The 22,442-nt window shown below is 41.6% G+C and overlaps 1 protein-coding gene across 3 annotated transcripts; it reads right to left on the bottom strand.

The window, feature by feature from the left end:
- Positions 1 to 1,819: 1,819 nt before the first annotated feature.
- Positions 1,820 to 22,006, bottom strand: slc35a2 (solute carrier family 35 member 2). 3 transcript variants are annotated; one of them, XM_050064487.1, is made up of 6 exons: positions 21,636 to 22,003; positions 19,416 to 19,598; positions 19,074 to 19,225; positions 16,677 to 16,799; positions 14,363 to 14,958; positions 1,820 to 4,049 (listed from the first exon to the last, which is right to left on the bottom strand). In XM_050064487.1, exons 1-6 carry the CDS (start codon positions 21,697 to 21,699, stop codon positions 4,022 to 4,024), a joined length of 1,146 nt encoding a protein of 381 aa, XP_049920444.1. In that variant the 5' UTR covers positions 21,700 to 22,003; the 3' UTR covers positions 1,820 to 4,021. The 3 variants fall into 3 exon arrangements, with proteins under 3 accessions (XP_049920444.1, XP_049920441.1, XP_049920442.1); XM_050064484.1 differs by lacking the exon at positions 1,820 to 4,049 and adding an exon at positions 6,586 to 11,453 and having other exon boundaries at positions 21,636 to 22,006; XM_050064485.1 differs by lacking the exon at positions 1,820 to 4,049 and adding an exon at positions 6,586 to 13,411 and having other exon boundaries at positions 21,636 to 22,005.
- Positions 22,007 to 22,442: the final 436 nt, after the last annotated feature.

Genomic DNA, 22,442 nt, shown 5'->3' with positions numbered 1-22,442 from the left:
CAGATAGGAAACCCCTCGGCTGACAGGATGTACCACTCTCTCACTCCGCTCTCTCTCACGCAGGCGCAGAACGTACGTGCTACTTGGCCGTTGGATGTAGTCCGTGTAGTGTGTTCAAATGCAACTGACACAGGGCGACGTGAGGTGACGTAGACGACGCAACAGTTGGCTTTCGCCACCGCTAGTTCTTTGATGTCAGTTTGGTGTGTCCGCACCTTATAGGAACCACATTCTGTTGGGGGTTTCCAGGCTTCGGTATAAGTGTGATCAGGGAACTTCGTAATGTGTCATAGCCTACAGATTACTGTTAATTTATTATGCTGATCTGTTCTGTACGACATCTATTGCACGTCTGTCCGTCCTGGAAGAGGGATCCCTCCTCAGTTGCTCTTCCTGAGGTTTCTACCGTTTTTTCCCCGTTAAAGGGTTTTTTTGGGGAGTTTTTCCTGATCAGCTGTGAGGGTCATAAGGACAGAGGGATGTCATATGCTGTAAAGCCCTGTGAGGCAAATTGTGATTTGTGATATTGGGCTTTATAAATAAAATTGATTGATTGATTGATTGATTGATTGATTGATTGATTGATTGATTGATTGATTGATGGGGGCAAACACCCCTCCCCATAGGATTCTATGAACATATCTAACAGTGGCTTAATTAGTTTCTCTTTAGAATCAGGACCTGCTGTTTTACCACTCCTCATACTAAGAATGGCACAAGAGATTTCTTCCAAGCTCAGCTTCCAATCAAGTTCCTGTTTAGTATTTTCAGATATCCATGGAATATCAGCCCCTCTAGGAATGTATTGATCTATTATATTCCCTTGGTATTCAGAACAATAGAGAGTAGTTGTTCATTGTTCATCTCTCTCAGATCTAAGGTTAAATTTCCCTTTTCATCTTTTATTGTATTTATAGCTCTCTCTGAGTCTATGTCTTTAATTTGCCCAGCTTCTCTCTTTGATCATTAAAAGTTTGTTTCAGCCTCAATAAGCTGTTTTCATCCTTCACAGAGGAGAGCTCTTCATATTGGGCTCTGAGGGCAAATCATTCTTGTCTCATTTGAGCTGAATTATCCATATTGCCTATTCTTTCCAATTCTTTCATTTGTGAATCCAATTAATTCATTTTCTGTTAGAATGTATTAAATGTGGAACTTGTGTCACTGATCATTTGCCCTGTGATACAGGTTGTAAAGGCCTCCCACCTGGTGACTGCAGGTGTTTGGTCTGTATTAGTTGTAAAGTATGAATCTGTGTGCTCCCCTATGAATTTAATGAAGTCATTATCTTGTAACCAGTTAGGCTGAAGGCGCCATCTAAAGGATCTTTTGGTTAATTGCAGGTCTTTGTAAAATAAGGATGAAGGTGAATGGTCTGATGAGACGATACTGCCACATACACATCACACACACATAAGAGAGAGTAGGAGATCAAAAAATAGCCTAAACAGGAGGAGGTTTTATTTGTTGCACAGTAACATGAAAACTCCTGTTTAGCAGGATTTTTCATTCTCCAGGATCACAAAGGTTCAAATGAGAGCGGTCGAGCAGAGGCTCCAAAGTGCAGTCAAGTCACCTGCAATTAGAATTTTTCCAGTGAGAGAAGCAATTAATAAAAATTAATTTTCAAATAATGAGAGATTATCATTGTTTGGGCCATTTATCAAATTCATCTCAATCACTTAGAAGAATGCCCTTCTTTCTTCTTTGAGTGAAGCTGAATCAGTCACTGTCTCCCCCTGCTGGCTCCACCAACACACTACAACCAACATTATCTATCTATCTATCTATCTATAACATTTAATAAAGTTACAGCATAAAAAGTGTCAATGTTTAATAAAACAACTTAAAGTCACATTTCAAGTGAAACATACAGATCCAAAATCAGTTTGGTCACATGATGACGTCATTTCACCTTTTCAGGCACTTTAAAGGAACAATTCACCTCACACAGTCTGTTGTTCATCAAACATTAGTGTCGGAGTGTTTATCAGTAAAGTTTAACCCTGTTGTTTGTCTCCATAAAGTCACAAACACCTGACACTCTGTCGTCTCCTCTGAGAACAGATTCCACTTTAACGTCTCAGAACATTTACAGTTCAAAAATACAAAGTTCAACAACATGAAGCTTAACAACAAAAAACTTTAAGGCACTGTTATTTATTGTGACGTGTGCTGCTGACCTCTTGGCCAGGTCCCCCTTGTAAAAGAGATCTCGATCTCAATGGGTCTTTTACCTGGTTAAATAAAGGTTAAAACACAAGACGCTCTCACTCTGAAGTCGTCGGATGGCGGCGATTGGTCGATTGGTCGGTGACTTCTGCATCAGACACTGACGAAAAAAGTCATCCCTTCACATCGGCATGTTACGCTGTCAGTCGCCGTCTGTGTGTAACATCGTTATTGGGACAACGACATCACATCATAAGTCCAATCAGGGCGGGCAGGAGGGCGGGATGGATCCAACAACCACCGACTAACTTTCACCTGTGAGGCCGGTGTTCACAGTTTGTACAGACAGAACGTCAACAACCAACACACCCAGGGTACCTTGGACGCCATATGTGGACATGGGAAGTCCATGACCAAACGTGGACATGTGACGAGGTCGCAGTGAGGATGATGATGGACGATAAGGTCACTTTGTGTTGAATCACTTCGCTCAGCGGCACGTTAGTGTTTCACACTCTCAGCTTTGAAAGAAACATTTTGAAATAGCTTCCTTTTATTTTGAAATGTATAACGTGAAAAACAAATAGAATAAATAAAGATAAAAAATAAAATGAATAAAACACTAAATCCAGATGATGAAATACTTTCAGACTCTGAGATGTTTCTGTCATAAATGAATCGTCTGTTTCCCTTCTTATTGATTATTTCCTCTTTGTTTTGTTGTTGTTTGTAAAACTTTGAGTATCTAGAAAAGCACGACATAAATCCCATTGATCATTATCATTGTTATTAAAGCTCATCATTTTAATTTAGGAAATTAAAATATTGATTTCTGTCTCAATTTTAACATAAAAAGTCTGACTATCACACACTGGATTATGATTTAAATAATCTGGATTTCCTCGTAAATGAAAAATATGAGCTTTTATTTTGAAATGCTGGATGTTCTGCTCCTCCTCCGAATATTTAAAAAAGTTCATGACAAATTTTTTTAGACACTCTGATAAATCAAGATGATCAAGGTCCAAATTCAAAATTAAATAAGTTGACTTTTAATTCTTTTTGTCCTCCATATCAGAGCATCAGTTTGCTGTTAATGAAACACTTTAGATTTATATGTTTTATTTCTTTATTTAAAGGTTTAAATTGAAGGTTTAACTTCCTGTTTACAATAAATTTGATGACGCTATAAAACTGCAGGTTTTTACCTGAGGACAGAAACATGATGACGGAGCGAGGAGTCACCTGATTATTAAATAACATAAGTAAATATTTGTATAGAAGCTGCAAGCAGCCACAGTTAGTGTTGTTTTTAATTTTGTTGTGTTGAGAATTTGGGGATAATTAATAAATAATAAATCTCAGGATGTAAATTATTATTATTTTCAAAGAATAATAAAAACATTTGTTTAATGAGAAAAATATTTTTTTTAAAATACTTCATCTCAATCTGATAAACTAAACCTTTGTTTCCTCTGTAACAAGATCAGTCTGTCGTTATTTGACATAATAAATAATCTGTGCGCACTGACCTGACAAACAATGAGAACAATGATCTCGATATTATTCCAGAATAACTGATTAATCTCGTTGTCTCAGGATTATTTAAAGAGAATTACACTGACATCATTATCTCATGTTTAGTTTCTGTAACACTGACTCCATGTTTTAAACACTAAAGTAAGAAAACAGCTTCGAGGTTTAAATATGTGATGAAACACTTCTGTGGTTTCAGATTATTAATGTGTTAAATTACAGTACAGTAACACTGCAGCACCATAATAATACTGCAGTATGGAGGTAGGGAGGAGGAGGAGGAGGAGGGAGGACGAAGGCAGCAGTCTGTCACTCAGGATCCTTTTTCTTTACCTGCACACCTGGAGGACAGATACAGAAGAGGAGGAGGAGGAGGAGGAAGAAGAAGAAGAAGTTAGGGCTTCCTCACATCTTACATAGTTCAATATTCTGAACAAAAACAGGCCAGTTAATATTTTCAGTCTTTGGACTCAAAGAGAATCAGACGTCAGAGACTTCTGTCAAACATTTGTCTGAAAAGTTACAGGCACTATACGAATACTGTTGTATCACATGAAGTTCCAATTGCCATGTTACTCTTGTTTCTTCGACGCTTAGGTCACACTGGTTGTCTCTTGTAGAGATGTGTACTACTGATCTGTATTTGTATTGTTGCTCAAGAAAATCAATAAAAAGATATAAAAAAAAAAATTAAAAAAAAAGAAAGAGAAGAGATTTCACCACTGAAGTTTAAACATTTGTGATTTGTGTTTCTGTTTTATCATCAATAATATAACCTTTTTGTCAATAAAAAGAGGGAGGCAATATCAAATTATTTAATCAATCAATCAATCAATCAATCAATTTTATTTATAAAGCCCAATATCACAAATCACAATTTGCCTCACAGGGCTTTACAGCATACGACATCCCTCTGTCCTTATGACCCTCGCAGCGGATTTAAGCACTGGGGACTTTTATTTTGTCTGAGGGGAGGGGCATACAGATTTAAATGGTTGGATTTATTTATTTATTGTTTTTTGCCACCAACTTTTAAAGAAACCACGCAGGTCGATCTGGAAGGTGTTTTCTTTAAAAGTTTTTTCTTTTTTTTTCTTTTAAAAGTGATTTTTTTTTTATTTAATTTTTTGGCAATTTTTTCTTTCAAAAACTTTTTGTGATATTTTCTTTAAAAAGTTTTGGTGATTTGTTTTATTTTTATTTAATTTTTTGGAAATTTTTTCTTTCAAAAACTTTTGGTGATATTTTCTTTTAAAAGATTTGGTGATTTTTTTAATTTTTTGGCATTTTTTTCTTTCAAAAACTTTTGGTGTTATTTTCTTTAAAAAGTTTTGGTGATTTGTTTTATTTTTATTTATTTTTTGGCAATTTTTTCTTCCAAAAACTTTTGATGATATTTTCTTTAAAAAGTTTTGGTGATTTGTTTTATTTAATTTTTGGCAATTTGTTCTTTCAAAAACTTTTGGTGTTATTTTCTTTAAAAAGTTTTGGTGATTTGTTTTATTTTTATTTAATTTTTGGCAATTTTTTCTTCCAAAAACATTTGGTGATATTTTCTTTAAAAAGTTGTGGTGATTTTTTTATTCTTATTTAATTTTTTGGCAATTTTTTCTTTCAAAAACTTTTGGTGATACTTTCTTTAAAAAGTTTTGGTGATTTGTTTTCTTTTAAAAAAAAATTGATGATAATTTTTATTTTCTTTCTTTCTTTTTGGCAGTGTGTGTGCCTTTCAAACTTGCATCAAGTTTGAAAGGCATGTTTTCTTTCAAAATCACTAAAATGACACCATTTACCAGCCAATAACTGTAAAAACAGAAATTATCATTGAATTTTCAAATTTCCGACAGTCCTCGGACACGTCATGTGTGACGACTGAGACTTTTTCCAACTCCAGGATTTCATCTTCAACTTTAACTTTCAAACATCAAAGGGTAAGTTTTAAAAATCTAATAAGTCATTTATGTCGGAGGGAGGGTCATGTGTTTTCCTCCAGCCACTCAGGGAGGGTCACACTGCAGACTTCTCTGATAAGTAAAGAACAGTCCCTAACAGAGAGGGCAACAACTGAACATTAAACCAAACATATATTTATATATATAATCTCCAGTTTCTACAGAGACGTGCTGCAGCCTGAGTGAAAAAAAAATCTATTGAACAACTGATTCAACAGAAAAATGTTGTTTTGAAACCACAGTTAATAAATGAATAAACAGATTTGTGTGATACGACAGGTGCATTGTGGGAAATGTAGGATCCAGAATTTTTTTAATAAAAGTCAAAACATCTTCACCTTTGGTGTTTTTAAACTGCTGTGGTATGAAGAGACTCAGTGTCTGTGCCGTCTGACAGACGTAAAGAAATCAACCCAAACAATTAGTGAACTGTAAACAAGATGTTTTTCTCTTAAAATAAGAACGAATTATAGATCCAATATAAATAAGAGAAAGTGTTTGAATGTTGCTTCGTGCACGAGGCTCAGTGAGGACGATGTTTTAAAAGAACCTGTGATTTTCTCACGTTCATTTATGATCTGATACATGTTTGGAAAAAATAAAAAAGGTTTTAGGACTTCAGAATAAAGGAAGACCTGACGTCACCAGCTTAAGATAATAATTATAAACTTTTCTTATGGTTTAACAGGATTAAAATCTTAATATCATAATATCATAATAATAGTCATAATATCTTTGACTTTTTCTGTCGTCACGATTTCATTCTTCTCCAGATTTTTTCCCTGACACAGAGAGGTGAAGAACATAAAGCACAGATATAAACTGTATCTGAAGGGAAGCTGTCAGGAATAGTTTGACTATAGAATATAAATATATTAAATACTTTAACAGTAACTGATCTACAAATTAAGACAAACTCAGAGTCTTTGAGTCCATGTCCTTGTTTATATAAAACTTTAGCAAAAGAAGTATTTACAGGTTGAGAGGCATTGGTACAAGTCAACAATCAAGTGCAAACTAACAGATGAAAACTGTCCGAGCCGACAAACAGATTTCACACAAACACAAACTTCCTGCCCAGACAGGAAGAGGAAGTTTAACACGTCCTGTGAGATTTCTGTCGGTCCTATTGGACGGTTCTTCACCTGCAGCGTCCAATGAGGAACAAACAGATCCTGCGGAGGATCCTTCAGACAGTCTGTCCACAGGGCTTCTGTTAAACTACCAGCAGGTGGCGCTCCAGACGGATCAAAGTGGATTTACGGATGTTGATTTCTGAAAATGAAAACTACTTGGAATTCATAAAGTCTAGCTCAAATTTAAAAAGCTCGTTTTTACTTATTTTTTTGTTTCACTTTGTTTATGGAGAAAAAAAATCTCTGTGCAACTTATAAAAAAAATAAAAAAAATTAACTCAAAGTTCAGCTGTGCTTCAAGGATTTTTTCAATCTTAATATTTAGTTTCAAATTTGGTGCAACAGCAAAAACAAAAAGTCACATTTTCACCAAACTAAACTTAATTTCTGATCAAAACAAAAAACAAACCCCACAACTCCAAACTGTGATTTTGTCGAACTCGTTATGGCGACAACATGATAAACATCTCTGATTAGCCGTCACAAAGAGCTGGAACAACCTGCAGAGTTTCCTCTTCCTCCTCTTTCACCACCACCCAAAAAATCAAACCCCACAGATCAACCTTTCATTCCCACATTAAATAAAAACAATTCATATATTAATATTTATATTTTTGGGTTCCCAAAAGACAAAAACTGTTTTTACAAAAACAGAAAACAACAAAATGATGTCTTTGTTTTCTTTTTGCCTTCGTTTCACTTCCAATGAAATCAAACTGTGATGAGAAGAAACAGAAAAACTATTTAAAGTTTTCTCTGCACTTTGGGAGGTTGTTAAATTTTTGTTTTTTGTCTCCATGTCGTTCGCAGGAGCTGAAGAACAACGAAGCTCCAACATTTCTCCGTCCTGAGATCAGTTTCCTACAGAAAGTCTGATTATCGATGAATCATTTTCTCTTTTTCATGCAGGAATTATTTGTCGTTGCTGAAAGAAAACACGACAATCTCAATTTTAATCCTGATTTCTTGAGAGTTGATAATGGTAAAGTTTAGTCCATCCAACAATACATTCATACTGATCAGGTCGCAGCAGGCCGAGCAAAGTGCTCCAGACGTCCCTCTCCTCAGCTCCTTCCTCCAGCTCCTCCTGGAGGACCCCGAGGTGTTCCCAGACCAGATGAGATCTATAATCCCTCCAGTGTGTTCTGGGTCTGCCCCGGGGCCTCCTACCAGCTGGACCAGGAGGATCCTGATCAGATGTTGAACCACCTCAACATGAAGGAGCAGCGGCTCTACTCCGAGCTCCCTCCAGATGTCTGACTCCTCCCCCTATCTCTAAGGCTGAGCCCAGACACCCTACAGAGGAAACTCATTTCAGACGCTTGTATCTGTGACCTCATTCTTTCAGTCACTACCCAGAGCTCATGACCATAGGTGAGGGTTGGGACGCAGATGGACCAGGAAATGGAAAGCTTTGCCTTCTGGCTCAGCTCCCTCTGAACCACAATGGTCTGGCCCATCGCCAACATCTCTGCGGTAACAAATCGCCGGTCCATCTCACGCTCCATTTCACCCTCACTTGTGAACAAGACCCAGAGAACTCTACGCCTGGGGCAGTAACTCTCTCCCAACACAGAGGGAACAATCCACCGTTCTCCATCAGAGATCCATGACCTCAGACTGAGACTCTCATCCCGCCTGCTTCACACTCGGCTACAAACCACCCCAGAACAAACATTATTTGTTTTTACCCAAAAGAAGGAGCATAGACCGAATATTAATGAGACCGCTGCACTCCTCTGTTTTTTCACTCAACTTCTCCGTCGTCTGTTTCCAACCTGCACAATGTGACACGCCACTGATGTCGTTATTATTCGCACTTCAGGTCGAGGAAAACCTGCAATTCTTTGGTTCCAGTTAGAAATCAACTTTTCAGGTTCTGAACCAGTTTACTTTTGGTCCAAACCCATGAACCACCCCACGCTCACACATGGTGTTCATAACAGCCAGTCCATCAGGTAGCAGTAACTCAGTCCATAGGGACTTTGGTTGGGAACCAGAAAGTCGTCAGTTCAAGTCCCTGTACGGACCACATATAGAGCATGGACTGGTAGCTGGTGAGTTCACCTCCTGGGCACTGCCGAGGTGCCCTTGAGCAAGGCAATGAAGCCCTAACTGCTTGGGCCGCCTGTCCAAGGCAGCCCCCTCACTCTGACATCTCTCTATATAATGTAAGCAAAAATTTAATTTTCCCTCGGAGATTAATAAAGTATATCTTCTTCTCTTTCTTTATGAGAAGCACAGAGGTCCAGTGACAAAGCACCGGTCAGGTTCATTTAGTCTTCCGCGTGTGTTCGTGCTTGAGATCCCACAGTAATGTTTTTATGGTCACTGAGAAACTAACGTCGTCCTCTCTGGTGTTCTGTTGTTGCCTGCAGACTCTGATCAGTTGTCAAAAAAAAGTCAATACAGCAAAGTATTGCAATTTAAACTAAAATAAAAAGTTCCTAAAGAGAAACTTCAGGGTTTTTTGTGTCGGTTTCGAATGTGGGTTTCAATAACTTTTCATATTTACTTAATATCTGAGCAAACAGTGAGTTAACGTCACTAAATAAACTTCAATATTAAAGAAATCATTTTGTTTGTGAGTCCCACAGAAAGTTAACAGACACTAGCTGCTTAAAACTGGACTGACTCACATCATCGAGAGGCCTGAAGCTGCAGCACGTCGATTAGTCAGAAAATAATCTGAAACTATTCTCTTTTCTCCAAACATAAATGTCGGACACTTTCTGGTTCCTGCTGCTCTGATCTTCTGCTTTTGGTTTTATTTCTCAGAAAACTGAATATTTGGGGCTTTCCGAAGGTGGGTCGATACAACAGGACATGTGAGGACGTCACCTCGGACCATCAACAACTGCAAATTTCATGATTTTCTGCTTTTTTATTGACGAAACTCTTCATCAATAAACTGAGAAAACACTCGAGGGTGAAGACAATAAGTCGGGGCCTGCGGGAGATCAGGTAATTATATATGTGCTGCCTTCAACTGAATGTTTAAGACTCGTGTCTCGGTGTCGACCTGGAGGATTCAGGCGGTTCGTCACTTTAACGTGTTGGATTATAACCAGACTCTGGGGCTCAGGTGTTCGTCACCTCCGGCAGCGACATGGAGACAAAAACAACTCAAACTTTCCTCCCAATGTCAATCAACAACGTAAACAACAGGAAGCAGCTCGACGGACGAACACGACTCGTCTCTGACCGACTAACTCGCCCGTCGTACCGACAGAAAAACATTCAGGACGCCTGCGCAGGACGTCTTCTTCAACAAGACGCCCGCGGAAGGACAAACATTACAGTCATTATGATTCATTCATTGTTAAAAAGCTGCTCGGCTCAGCGAGCACAGTCCCGTCACAGCTGCGGCTGATCTGAGGTCAGTGTCTCTGCGTGATGAGGCCGCCGCCCCTCCTGTGTGAAGACTTTAGAGTTCCAGCTGTTGTGTGTGAACCGACTGTACACGTCACACCGACATAATCCTATGGCTTCTGTACAGATGAGAAGGAAAGGCACCGAACACAAACGTCTCAACGTGGACGCCGACAGGAAGCCAAGTTTGACCTGTGACATGTTTTCACTGAGCAGCTCCACGCCAACAATAATCAATCATTATCAATTTAAAAAATAAAAACATTCTGTGTAAAAGATGATGTCATCAGCTGATAAAGAGCTGAAACTCTGTCAGATAAATCCAGCTAATGATATGTTTTGATTACATTATTGATACTGATTATTATAAAGATTATTTTTCTATCATTGATCCTATGAAATGTCAAAAACACCGTAAAGCCCACGTTTAGTCCAAAAGTGACTCTTCTAACGATTCGTTCGGTCTGATCGATCAGCTGAAATGGTTCACTGATGTCATCAATAATGATCAACACCAAATGAGAATAAACACATTGATCAATAATAACGATGTCATAATTCCACCTCGTAATCTCAAAAAAAAAAAAAAAAAAAAAAAGTGTGTAAAAAGCCACGAGACGCCACAGCTGTGTCACACAGCCACACCTCTGAATGTTTGGTGGCCTCTCGGTGCTAAACTGCCGTTAAACACACGACGTCACCATCTCACAGACTGTGGGTGTTGTAGCTGCTGCTGCTGCAGTGGGCCCGTCACACATCACATTAAATCCAAGAACGCTTGCTGTGATTGGCCGCCAGCAAAACCACACAAACTGTCTTTTGTTGTAGATTTGGGAAGCGAGAGGATCGATCATCGTTTGACGGGAGACGTTTTGATGCGGCCTGGTGCTGAGTTACTTATGACACCGAGCACTGACACAGACGCACTCTCACAGGTCAGCTGATCACTCTCTGAACTTTAACAATCTTTAAGGTTTTGAACTGATGCTAAAATCACAAATCTACAGTCACTGTGTCCTGTGACTATCAGGTGGCAAAATATCTTAGGGACTGTTCCTTATTTATGAGGGGGAGGGGGGGGGCGGTGTTTGGTTCAAAAAGGGCTTAGGGGCGGGGCATACAAATTTAAACGGCTGTATTTTGTAAATATTTTACCGCTGATTTTTAAAGAAAACATGCCGTCCAGATTTTGTCATCAGCCAGAAACTGTAAAAACAGAAATTATGGTTAGATATTCAAATTTCCGACGGTCCTTGGCCACATCATGTGTGACGGACGCTTCCATCTGAAAACAAACAAAAACAAAAAAAATAACCAAATCTGAACAAATTCGATCGACGTTTTAGAAATCTAATAACTCATTTATGGAGGAGGGTCATGGATTTCCCTCCCATCACTCAGGGAGGGTCAAGGAGAAATATTCAAGGTTCAAAGGTCAAAAAACAAACAAACAAAAAACCCTCACACCCCAGCCGCACCCGTCCTCCGATTAATAAAGAACAGTCCCTGAATTAATTCACTTAATATCCACAAAATGTGAATGAATTTCCCGAACAGTGCAGCTATGAAAGTTAAAAAGCCTTTTTTAATAACGGCTACATGATAAAACACGACATTTATCGACCGTTCTTTGGGGTCAAAAATGTTGGTTTTTGGTTGGACGTAGCTACTGTGACGTCACCCACTGGTTTGTTAACTCTCATTTTAAAGCCTCTGGTTCAGCATTACCATATTTGGGCGAGAGGGCGGAGCTGTGGATCTGATCTCGCTCCCGTACAATTATCACAAAGTGGGAAATTATCTCCAGAGACCAAAACTGTTTTTGTACCAGGCTGTAAACATGTTTATTTCTACACGTGAACATGGACGTCTGTGGGGACTGACTCACTGTTGGAGCCAGCCTCCAGTGGACATTAGAGGAACTGCAGGTTTGGGCTTCACGTTTCAGCCTCAGAGGATGAAGCTCAGTGTCGTCTCTGTTAAAGGCTTCTTAACTTGTCTCGACTTTTTGGGAAATTCTGTCTCCTTTTTTGTGGACATTAGTAGTTAATAGTTAGTACACAGGGTCGCAGTGCTCGGTGGTCTGCTGGAAACAGACTGAAGCTGTTTGGACTTCATGACGAGAGAGGAAGATGTTTGAGGATTTATTCTGTTTAAAATAACTCAGTGATTTATTACTGTAGCATTTATTATTATTGTTGTTGTTGTTGTTGTTGTTGTTGTCTTTGATTTGTTTCTTACATAAATATAGTTTGAAAGGGCCGACAGATCCAGGAAGATGCATTTATGAAGCTTTTATTGAACTCATCAGTATCAAACCTAATGCGCTTTTTTTGTTGATGTGTGATTGTATCTTTGAATCTTATTTACTCTCTCATTCTGTCTTTAATCTGTATTTTCTCATTTTATTGTGTAAAGCACTTTGAGTTGCACTCGCTGTATGAACTGAGCTATACAAATAAAGTTATTATTATTTTTCATGTGTATGACACTAAAGTAAAACTTGGAACTCAGAGGATGAAATGATTTCTGAAGCTGAAAAACAGGAACTCCATAAATATAAATCAATATAATATAAATCACTCCTGTTATGACACAAAAAACTGTGAAATCTTTTAACGTCCTACATTAAATAGTAAATTTGATTGTTCCAGCAACAAAGAAATCATTTAAGTTATTTAAGAATCTTAAACGTGTCAGTTTTTTTATGTCTCAATAAACTGAGTAATTAAGTTTTGGACTGTTGGTCAGACAAAACAAAACATTTGAAAACGTCACTTTGGACTCTGAGATATTTTTTACAGTTCTGTGACTTTTTAAATTATTTATTTATCAAAAATAATAAAGATGATTGATAATGAAAATAATAATTAATTACAGTCTTTATACAAAGGTGATAAATATGTGATGCAGCCAGGCGCAGAAACATTTCAGTGAGCTGATGAACCCGCCGACGGCTGCACAGTGAAAACATTCATCTGATCAGTATCTGATCGATCTGCAGATTCTCCTCCAGCAACAATAATCAATATATGATCAATAATCAATAAGGCTTTTCCTCTTTTCACTCAGTTAGTAAAGTTAAGAGTTTTAAGGCAGAGAGGGCGAGACAGGAAACAGACAGACAGACAGGTGGTCAGGGCTCTTCCTCCTCTTTCCTCCTCCTCCTCCTCCTGTTGTGCTTTGAGCAGTTAGTCTGTGAAGTGGACGGCAGGAGGAGGAGACGCGACGCCTCCCTGAGCTCTGAGGTGGAGGAGAGAGGAGAGGTTAGTGTTCAGGTGGAGAAGCAGAGTTAAAACCAGACGTTAGGAGCCCTGCTCTCCTTCATCACCTCCTCCTCCTTCTCAAGTCAGAAGGAGCCAGTTCCGAGTTAGAGCAGAGGAGCAGGAAAGAAGTAAAGTCAGTCTGGGCGCTCCTCTTTTCATAACAGGAGGAAGAAAAGGGAGGTGAGGAGGTCCTCTTGTGAGGTGAAAAGCCTGTGATGGAGAGCAGAGACAGGAAAGAAAAAACAGGAGGGAAATAAAAAGTCTTCTCCTCCTTTTCGTCTTCAGAGTCTTCAGCTGAGCTCAGAGACTGAGCCAGGATGAGGTGAGGAGGTGACAGAGGGGCATAGAGGAGGTCTGCAGGAGGTCAGGGGGTCCATACAAGACTGGGAGAAGGTAAGCAGGTGATCGGGAGAAGGTCAAGAGGAGATCCTGTCCTCCTTTGGTCAGAAAAGCAGGAGGTGAAGAGGAGGCCAGAGGGAGGAGAGGAGGTCAGGAGAGGGTGAGACGGTCACAAAATCAGTGAGGAAGTGAAGAGGAGGTCAGAGGAGGGTCAGGATGTCCTGAAGTCCAGAGGAGGTCAGGAAGTTAGGAGAGGGTCAGGTGAAGTTTGAGGGGAGGACGAGAGGAGCTCAGGAAGGAGGAGGTGCAGAGGAGGTGAGCAGGGGGTCAGGAGCTCAGGAGGAGGTTGGGAGAAAAGTTAGGAGGTGGTGATGATGTCAGAAGGAAACTGTGAGCTCAGGGGGAGGTTTGGACAAAAGAAGCAGGAGGTCAGAGGGTCAGGAGGAGCGAGGAGGAGCTGAGGAAGAGCTGAGGAGGAGCTGAGGAGGAGGTGGAGTCAGGAAACCATCAGAGAGCGAGGGGGAGGAGACGCCACAGAGAGACAGAGACAGAGATAGAGAGGGGGAGGAGTCACTTCACCAGCACTGACTTTGGCAGAAACTCCTCCATTTCCATCTCGGCGCCTCCATTCGTTCTCGGTGACGCAGAAGACGCCGAGGAAGACGAGGAGGAGCTCGGGGACGAAGATCCGCCGGACGCTTTGGGGAGGCTGTACATGTAGACGGCGCCTATGACGAGCCCCGCCCCCGCCGTGAAGAGCAGGTCCACGTGGAAGCCGAACAGGTAGACGGACAGCACCGTGGAGACGATGATGGAGAAGGAGGTGGCGAAGCCCTTCAGGATGTTGTCGGCGTACTTCACCACCACGGCCACCAGCAGCCCGCCGAACGCCTGGTTGAAGATCACGCACCACACCATGCCGGTGTAGCCGAACAGGAAGCCATGCTCGGCGATGGCGGCGCCGTCATTCCACCACAGTCCCAACATGCCGAGCGCCATGCCGAAGATCCCCAGCTGCACGTTCCTCATCCAGACGGACGCTGAGCTCCCCTTCAGGATCTTCTCAAAGTAAACACCGGCGAACCCTGACGACAGGCAGCTGATCACCACGGCAACCAAACCAACCGTGTAGTTCTGGTTGGAGCTGCCCGACACCGACGCCTCCTTCTTCCCCTCCTGCTGCACCTGAGAGGATCAATAACATCTATCAGATCGTTCAGATAACTTTTCATAGTGAAAAAAAAACATGACGTTTAAAACTAAAAATAAAACTCTGAAAACTGTGAAGAGACGTTTTTAAGTTTTCATCAACCAATAAAATCTGATCAATAATTTCATTGGTGAATAAACTAGGTTTTGTTTTAAACCAATGAGCTGCAGAATGAAGACGAGGAAGAAATGCTCAGATCCTTCACATCACCTAAAGACTCGTTTCCACCAAACCCTTTCAGTCCAGTCCCTTTGGAACCAGCAGTGACCCTTCAGACATGGTACCTAGACCCTCGGTCTGTTTAGAGTTTCTACTGCACCCACATTTTCACAACAAAATAGAACAGGCTGCAGTGAGAGTCTCTCTCCATGGGATATTTAAAAATAGCAGCTTTGTGCATTTAGTCCTTCTCAGGCAAGCTCAGGGGTTTAGTGTTGCTGTAGCCCACAGGAAGTGAGGATTAGAATATATGACCTTCACATAATCCGCTCCAAATTAATCTATATTTTTAAAGTCATTACTAAAAGTGTGTGTCATATAAAAACTAAAGTGATGGTCAAAGTTGTCACAGTGAAATTTAAGGTGTGCTGATGGATTCACGTCATCAACTCATGCATTGAGTAACATTACAAGTTAACGTTCCACCTTAAAAGTTGCCGGCAGTCGGCCCAGTGAATGAAGTTATTTTTTTCTCTTTCATTTTATAGTTGTAGTTTACTGATGTATGAACAGAGGTTACATAAAACCAGAGTGACCGTCCTCTACTGACCAATCAGACTGCAGGGTTTCCAGCTCCACCTTTTAGTACCAGATCTGTGTGCTAGGTACCCCAACAGAGGGGGGACCAAACATGGGGACGCTAAGGAACGCTTCTGTTGGTACCATCCACAACTTTTACTGTGGAGACAGAAACAATGAACTGAACTGCTCGGTGGAAACGGGACTTAAAAGTACTGATACCACAGAGTAGAAATTCTCTGCTACAAGTTACAGTCCTGCATTCAAAATGTAACTTAAGTAAAAGTACAAAAATAATGGCATTAAAACATATTTAACTCTCTGATAACAGACCTGATCCTGTTTAAAATCAATCTTAAATAAAAAAGTATGAAAGCTAGAGCGTTCATTCTTTTTGCAGCAGAAAGTTGAGTCTTCTGACTTTTGCACCATCACGTTGTCCGCTTGTGATGATGTCATGACGTTAAGCTACAGGCGGCAGTGAAACGTGCGGTGGCGCCAGAGGAGCAGAGACGCAGGTTGATAGGAACGTCTGATGAGCTATTGGGTTGTACAGATTTTAGGAATATGAAGCATTTGAAAATCCTCAAAGAAATGACATCACAATAAGCAAAATACCAACAGAGGCAGCGGCGGACTCGTCATGCAGAACGGCTCATTTCAGAATAATTATACAGGACACTGCCTGATGAAGTGTCCTATATCAGAAATTAATAAACACCTTGCAGCCAATCGGAACTGTGCTTTCATCCAGACCATAGTTTATATTAACATTATTAATTATTGATGCATTAATGTGTCGATCAGTTTAGATGGAGCTCATTTTAATGACTTTATATCCAGCTGACTCATCTATAATGATACATCACCATTTATCAGTAATCTGCATCTGTAAAGTGAGAGAAGCTGTGAGGTAAACAGTGGTGACAGGTGAGCTGCAGGTGAGCGGACGTACCTGTACGATGGCGACTCCAGCGAACAGCAGCAGCAGAGAAACCCACTGAACTCTGGACAGAGACTTCCTCAGCATCAACACACTGAACAGAGCTGTGGTGAGGATCTTCAGCTGGTACGTCACCTGAGAGGAAACACACACACACTCCACACTTAAGGCCCGATATACACCATCTACAGCTCGTTATGGTCAGTGAGGGCGTGTCCAACTCCACTGTAAAATTCACCTTAAACTCCTCCCCATGTCCTCAGACAAGAAGTAAACTGAGAGCTGTTGTTCCACCTTTAGTACATGTACAGACGTGGTCTCATTTGAAAGGTCACACTCAAAAGTTTTTTACCCAACAGTCAGAGTCACTGTCCTTTTTAGATAGGAATTGTGCAAGTTTGCAGGAAAGCCCAATCAGTCTTTTTTCAGCATTGGCAGACACACAGAGGCGGAATGGCGAGTTGATCCAAGAGGGAAACACAAACCTGACAGACACTGTAAAGATGAGCAACTGGGGAGACAAGGAATTGCGCGCCCTCCTTGTCCTCGCAAACGAAGAGGCCATTAACCGTCAGATGACGGGGACGGTGAAGAACGGGCCGACTTACGAGAGAATCACCGAAGGACTGACCAGCCGCGGCTTCCCTCCCACGTCACTGTTTACGTCACACGCTGAGCTACACGTTTTGTTACTTGCTCACGCCCCCCATTGCCCCGAAAAAGGCACATTCTGTATAAACAAAAGTAGGTAGGCGGCATTTTGCTGCACTCCCTGATTTTGTTTTTATACTGCCAATGCTGAAAAAAGACTGATTGGGCTTTCCTGCAAATTTGCACAACTCCTGTTTAAAAAGGGCTACTGTCACTGAGATAAAGAAGTTTCAACACACTGAAATATTTTTTTTTGTTATCTTCAGCTGAATCTTTTCTTGAACAAAGCTGCTGCTGATGAAGAACTGGGAGAACTGGGAGGTGTCAGCTGGAAAACACAATGTGCCTCCACTGTAGTTATATTCAAGGCAAAACTAAAAACTCATATGTATTCCCTGGCATTTGATTGTCCTTAACTGGTCCTTGTTGCACTACATTATGCTGATTTCTTTGATTAATTGATATCTGATGTTGACTCACATGTTCTTTACAGCACTTTGGTCAGCTCTGGTTGTTTTTAAATGTGCTTTATAAATAAACGTGATTTGATTTGACCATATCATGAAGCCTCAAACTCAAAGTAGAAAACAACATCACAGAGAATAAACATGTTGCACAGGTTTTTCTGAGGTTAAAAGAATGAACTGAATGATTCTGAGTGAAAAACTGATCGACACAGACAGAGATGTGTCTTCAGGAGCTCACTGTGTATAAAACACTTGTAGAAAACATAAACTGATCAGAGACGACAGAGGAGTCGTTAGTTTATCATGTCTGTACATGTGTAACAGTCTGTGGGACAGTAAGGGGTTAAAATCTGCTGTGGAGCTTCAGAGTGTAACATGAATTGAACCAATCAGGGTATCTTGCTTTTTACAAGGTGGTTCCATCCAATCGGAGCAGAGTGCAGCAGTGATGTCACTGCAGTAAATATTAACACTAAAAACTGTCGTTAGAAAGTCGACAGAGAAAACAGAACTAAACTTTTAGCGTCTGATATAATCAGTGCAGTAACACTGCTCCTCTCTGATCTCTGCTACGTTCATATTTTCCTCATTAATGACAGATTATTTCACCCACCTACATCCCATCAACACGTCCCTGTGTGTGTAACAAGCAGAGTGTACGCACACTGTGATCCCGCCTGTGTCGGCTTATCTTACTGCCTGAATAATGCGGCCATTAAATAGCAGGAAAATGCCACAGCCACACCTCATTTTAACACCTACACACCCATGTGCACACGGATAGGCACAAGTACACTTGCTACTCACACAACATGGCTGCTGGCCATGAAAATAAAAACTGCGTCAGTCTGAAACAATGACAGCTGCCCTGCTTGGCACCTAAAGACTCAGTTTATCTTTCAATCACAGAAATCAGCTGATATATTCTTTATGTTTCTTCATGTTCAGCCCAACATGAATGAATCTCCTAACAGGGGCCGTGTGAGCCTCATGACCGTCAGCCAGTCAAATCCTGTGACCTTCATTTCTGTTCAGAGTACCGGCCATGTTTGATTTGAGACCCCGTCAGAATCTGCACACTGTGAAGTAGGTACACAGTGTGTGCAGTGTACTGATGGAAGTTATAGTTCCCAACCAAGTCACTATTTCCTCCTGTTTGTTTTATAAAAACTACAGTCATCAGCTGTTTGATGACATCACTGATCGAACTGCACCAATGGGCTCAGAGCTGAGAGTCAGACAGAACTGAGAGACAGGCTAACATGTCGTTATGGACGATATGAAGTCTGACCTGGAAGGTGGCAGCTGGCAGGTTGGAGATGGCCACGTACTGCAGGTTGTTCTGCAGAGTGTAGATGAGTGACGGGACGGCTAGTTTCAGAGTGTCTTTGTACTGGAACAAGATGGAGTCCACCAGGAACAACACCGTCTCCTTCACATTGACTGTAGAGACAGAGAGACAGAGACAGAGACAGAGAGACAGGGTGTTACTGTTTGTTCTCAGTCAGAGTCAAGTTGGGATTAATTAAAATATCCATCTTTTACACTTTTAACACCTAAAGCACATCACACACACACTCATTACTGTGTGTGTGTGTGTGTGTGTGTGTGTGTGTGTGTGCGATCCGCTTACATCTCTTCTGCAGCAGGATGATAAGCAGACACGTCAGGACCTTCAGGACCTCCGCCATGACGACGGCTGACGTTGCGAAGAAGCGGTCGCCCGGCAACGTGCGGACGTAGCGGATGCTGAGGATGAGCGATGCATTCTGGACGACCAGCACCGCCAGACTGATGTACTTCAACTTCCTGTTTGCTGCAGAGAAACACCAAAACAGACAGCATCAAGTGAAAGGTAAAGCAAAGTCGCTCTGTGGTGAAAATAACCACGTTTAATGAACGCACAGTGACGGCGTTCAGTCTGTTCATGAACAGAAGCACGTCAGAAAAGAGGCAGCAGCTTCTCCTGAAACTGATTTTGTTAAATGATTTTATACAACAGTCAGTTCCCACCGAGTAATCTGATTGGATGAGAGGCATCCCGTGAGTGCTGATATAGAGTATAACATCACTGGGACATGTAACAGTAAAATCACTCTGCTCACAGGTGTTATAAATATAAATACAGCTGTTAATTAACCAGCTGTCACACTCGCTGCACTGACACAAACTGACACTATAGCGTTACACCAAGAAGATGGATATTTTCCCCAAAAATTACATTTGAATTAAATTGTGAGTGGTCGTCAGGAGAGGACGAGGAAAAGGAAAGCCAGGACTCTTCAGTGCAGACCTCCAGGTGTGTTTGAATCCGGCCGTGACGATATACAGGTCACCATCACGACCTCGAGTGTGATGCTGCTATCATAACCCTGTGATACTGTGATATTCTCTGAGGTGGTTATCTCGTTGCAACCCTGCAGTCAAAGTTGACTTACTTTAACTTACACTAAAGACACACTTTAGGAGAATAAAATCACAATATCACAAGATTAAACACATAAATAAACCAGTCTAAACACTGATTATGACTTCTGTTTCTCAAAATCTTTCCAAACACCCACGGTCTCCTCACAGAGCATAAAATAACGTATAGAGCAGGAGACGTGGACTGGGCCGACACATATACATAGTTGCTGGGATAAAACCAGTAATACTGTTAAAGACACGTAGGTGAGTGTGTGGAGGGTTCAGTCAGTGGTAGGGTGCATCTGAGGGTTTGAACAGGTGAGTGTACCTGAGGATACAGAGTCTGGGAGCAGTGCAGCTCAAAGACCTGACACCCGTGATGCTGAGGTGAGAGGTGGTCAGAGGACCAGCAGAGGAAGAGATATAATAATAATAATAATAATAATAACAATAATAACAATAATAATAATAATACATTTCATTCATAGCTGCCTTTAAACACGACCCTGATCCTTCTCATAGGGAAACACAGACTGAAACATGCTGACTTTAACTTTAACTACATTTGACTGACGATACCGTCACTGAGGCTTTAAATGCTGGACTTTAACTTGTAGTGGAGTGATGTTAGTACTGTTACTGCAGTAAAGTATCTGAATACTTCTTCTTCACCTCTTCAGCCTCTCTCTGCCCCACTGAGTGGTTAATAACTCAGAAACATCCTGCAGCTCCTCAACACAACAGAATGAATGCGGACAAACCTGAAGACACATTCACACCACCAGAGCCTCAGGGTTACCTGCAGCAGCCGTACAGGTGTGACCAGCCAACACACTGTGTGTGTGTGTGTGTGTGTGTGTGTGTGTGTGTGTGTGTGTGTGATTTGACCACACCAACCCCACCTGAACCAAACCTCCACGTCACCAGCTGCCAGCTCTGTGACAGTGCACCACTCACACACACCTGGTGTGTTCACCTGTAATAAAGCTGTGTAAACAGTGGAGTTAGCCTAGCCTGGTGCGTTAGCCTCCCCCTCTGCTAACATGCTAACACTTCATTTCAGTTTAAATTAAAATACCGACATTATCTTTACTTGTTAAACACGTGGAGTGATGTTTAATAATTAGTTAGTCGATATGCTAGTTAACTTTTCTGGTTAACTTTCCAGAATAATGACCGTCACCATTCAGTCAGCTAAGTTTGGGTAGTTAGCTGCTAGTTAGCTAACCGTTAGCGCCCTGTGTGTTCCCACGGAGCTTCACACTCACACAATCTGTGTTAGTTTGTTTAAATTCATCGACAGATAATTAATAATTATTATAAAACTATCAACACACCAGTGCTCCCATCATGCAGGTACCAGGTGACCCCAGTTTCAGAGCCGTGCGGGCCGTGTGAAGTTAACCCATCCCCCGGTCCTCCCTCCCCGGACTGATCCGCTCACCTTCGCTCTGACCCCGGCTCGCTGCCCTCTCCTCCGCCGCCTGGATGTGCTTTCCTCCGGCCATGCTGCGCTCCCTCTGCCCGCCGTCTGGACCGAGCCTTCACCCCGCTACTGCTCGGCTAACACTCCGCTAGCCTCCCAGCTAGCTCCCCCGGCTCACAGTTTGAGACCCAGCCGGAGATCCGGATCGTTGTCCGTGTTGAGGCGGGAGACAGCCGCGGCTGTCAGACGGATATGAAGCCGGAGCTGAGGTTAGAGGAGCCCGGGGAGCACGAACCTGCAGCACCGTGATGAAAACACAGAGTGGAGGAGCTGAGGTGTCCAGGAAGTGAAGAACTACAGCTGCAGAGATAGGACTGAATAACAGGAGGGATCACTCTGAGGAGGAAAACCTGACCTAACTGAAATGCTTCCAGCACAGAAATCAAACAGAAGGCTCAAGTGTGAAGTGTCAGTGAGAAAACAGTCAGAGTGAGACCTCTGACTGCTCCTCCTCCTCTCTGCTCCTCCTGACAACAATCACTTCCTTGTTCTCCTGCAGGTTAAAATGAAGGAATCCCATTGGCTGCTGCGGGAACACCTCACCTGTCAGATGCTGTGGATGTTCAGCGCCACCTGCTGGTGTCAAATATGAAGGACAGTTTCAGAGGCAGCTCAACATGCTGGGATCAGTTTATAAAGTTTAACTCACTTTGAATTGTTTTCACACCTACATGATTTAAATTCATTTATTTTAGGACGCTAAATTAATGTGACGTAATTCAACACGTCTGCTTCATGATAAACATCACCAGAGAAGAAATGTTG

Source organism: Epinephelus moara, chromosome 16, assembly GCF_006386435.1.
Source record: "Epinephelus moara isolate mb chromosome 16, YSFRI_EMoa_1.0, whole genome shotgun sequence".
NCBI classification, from domain to species: Eukaryota; Metazoa; Chordata; class Actinopteri; order Perciformes; family Serranidae; genus Epinephelus; species Epinephelus moara.
The sequence above is the reverse complement of the archived record's forward strand: the minus strand, read 5'-3'. Positions and strand labels throughout refer to the sequence as shown.

Bases quoted from the DNA above. Each gene is read 5' to 3' on its own strand.
- slc35a2 (XM_050064484.1), bottom strand. From the start codon at position 21,699: ATGGCCGGAGGAAAGCACATCCAGGCGGCGGAGGAGAGGGCAGCGAGC. The intron at 19,599-21,635 runs GTGAGCGGATCA...GTTTCTCTGCAG, and splicing joins GAGCCGGGGTCAGAGCGAAG to CAAACAGGAAGTTGAAGTAC. The intron at 19,226-19,415 runs GTAAGCGGATCG...CTGTCTCTACAG, and splicing joins CATCCTGCTGCAGAAGAGAT to TCAATGTGAAGGAGACGGTG.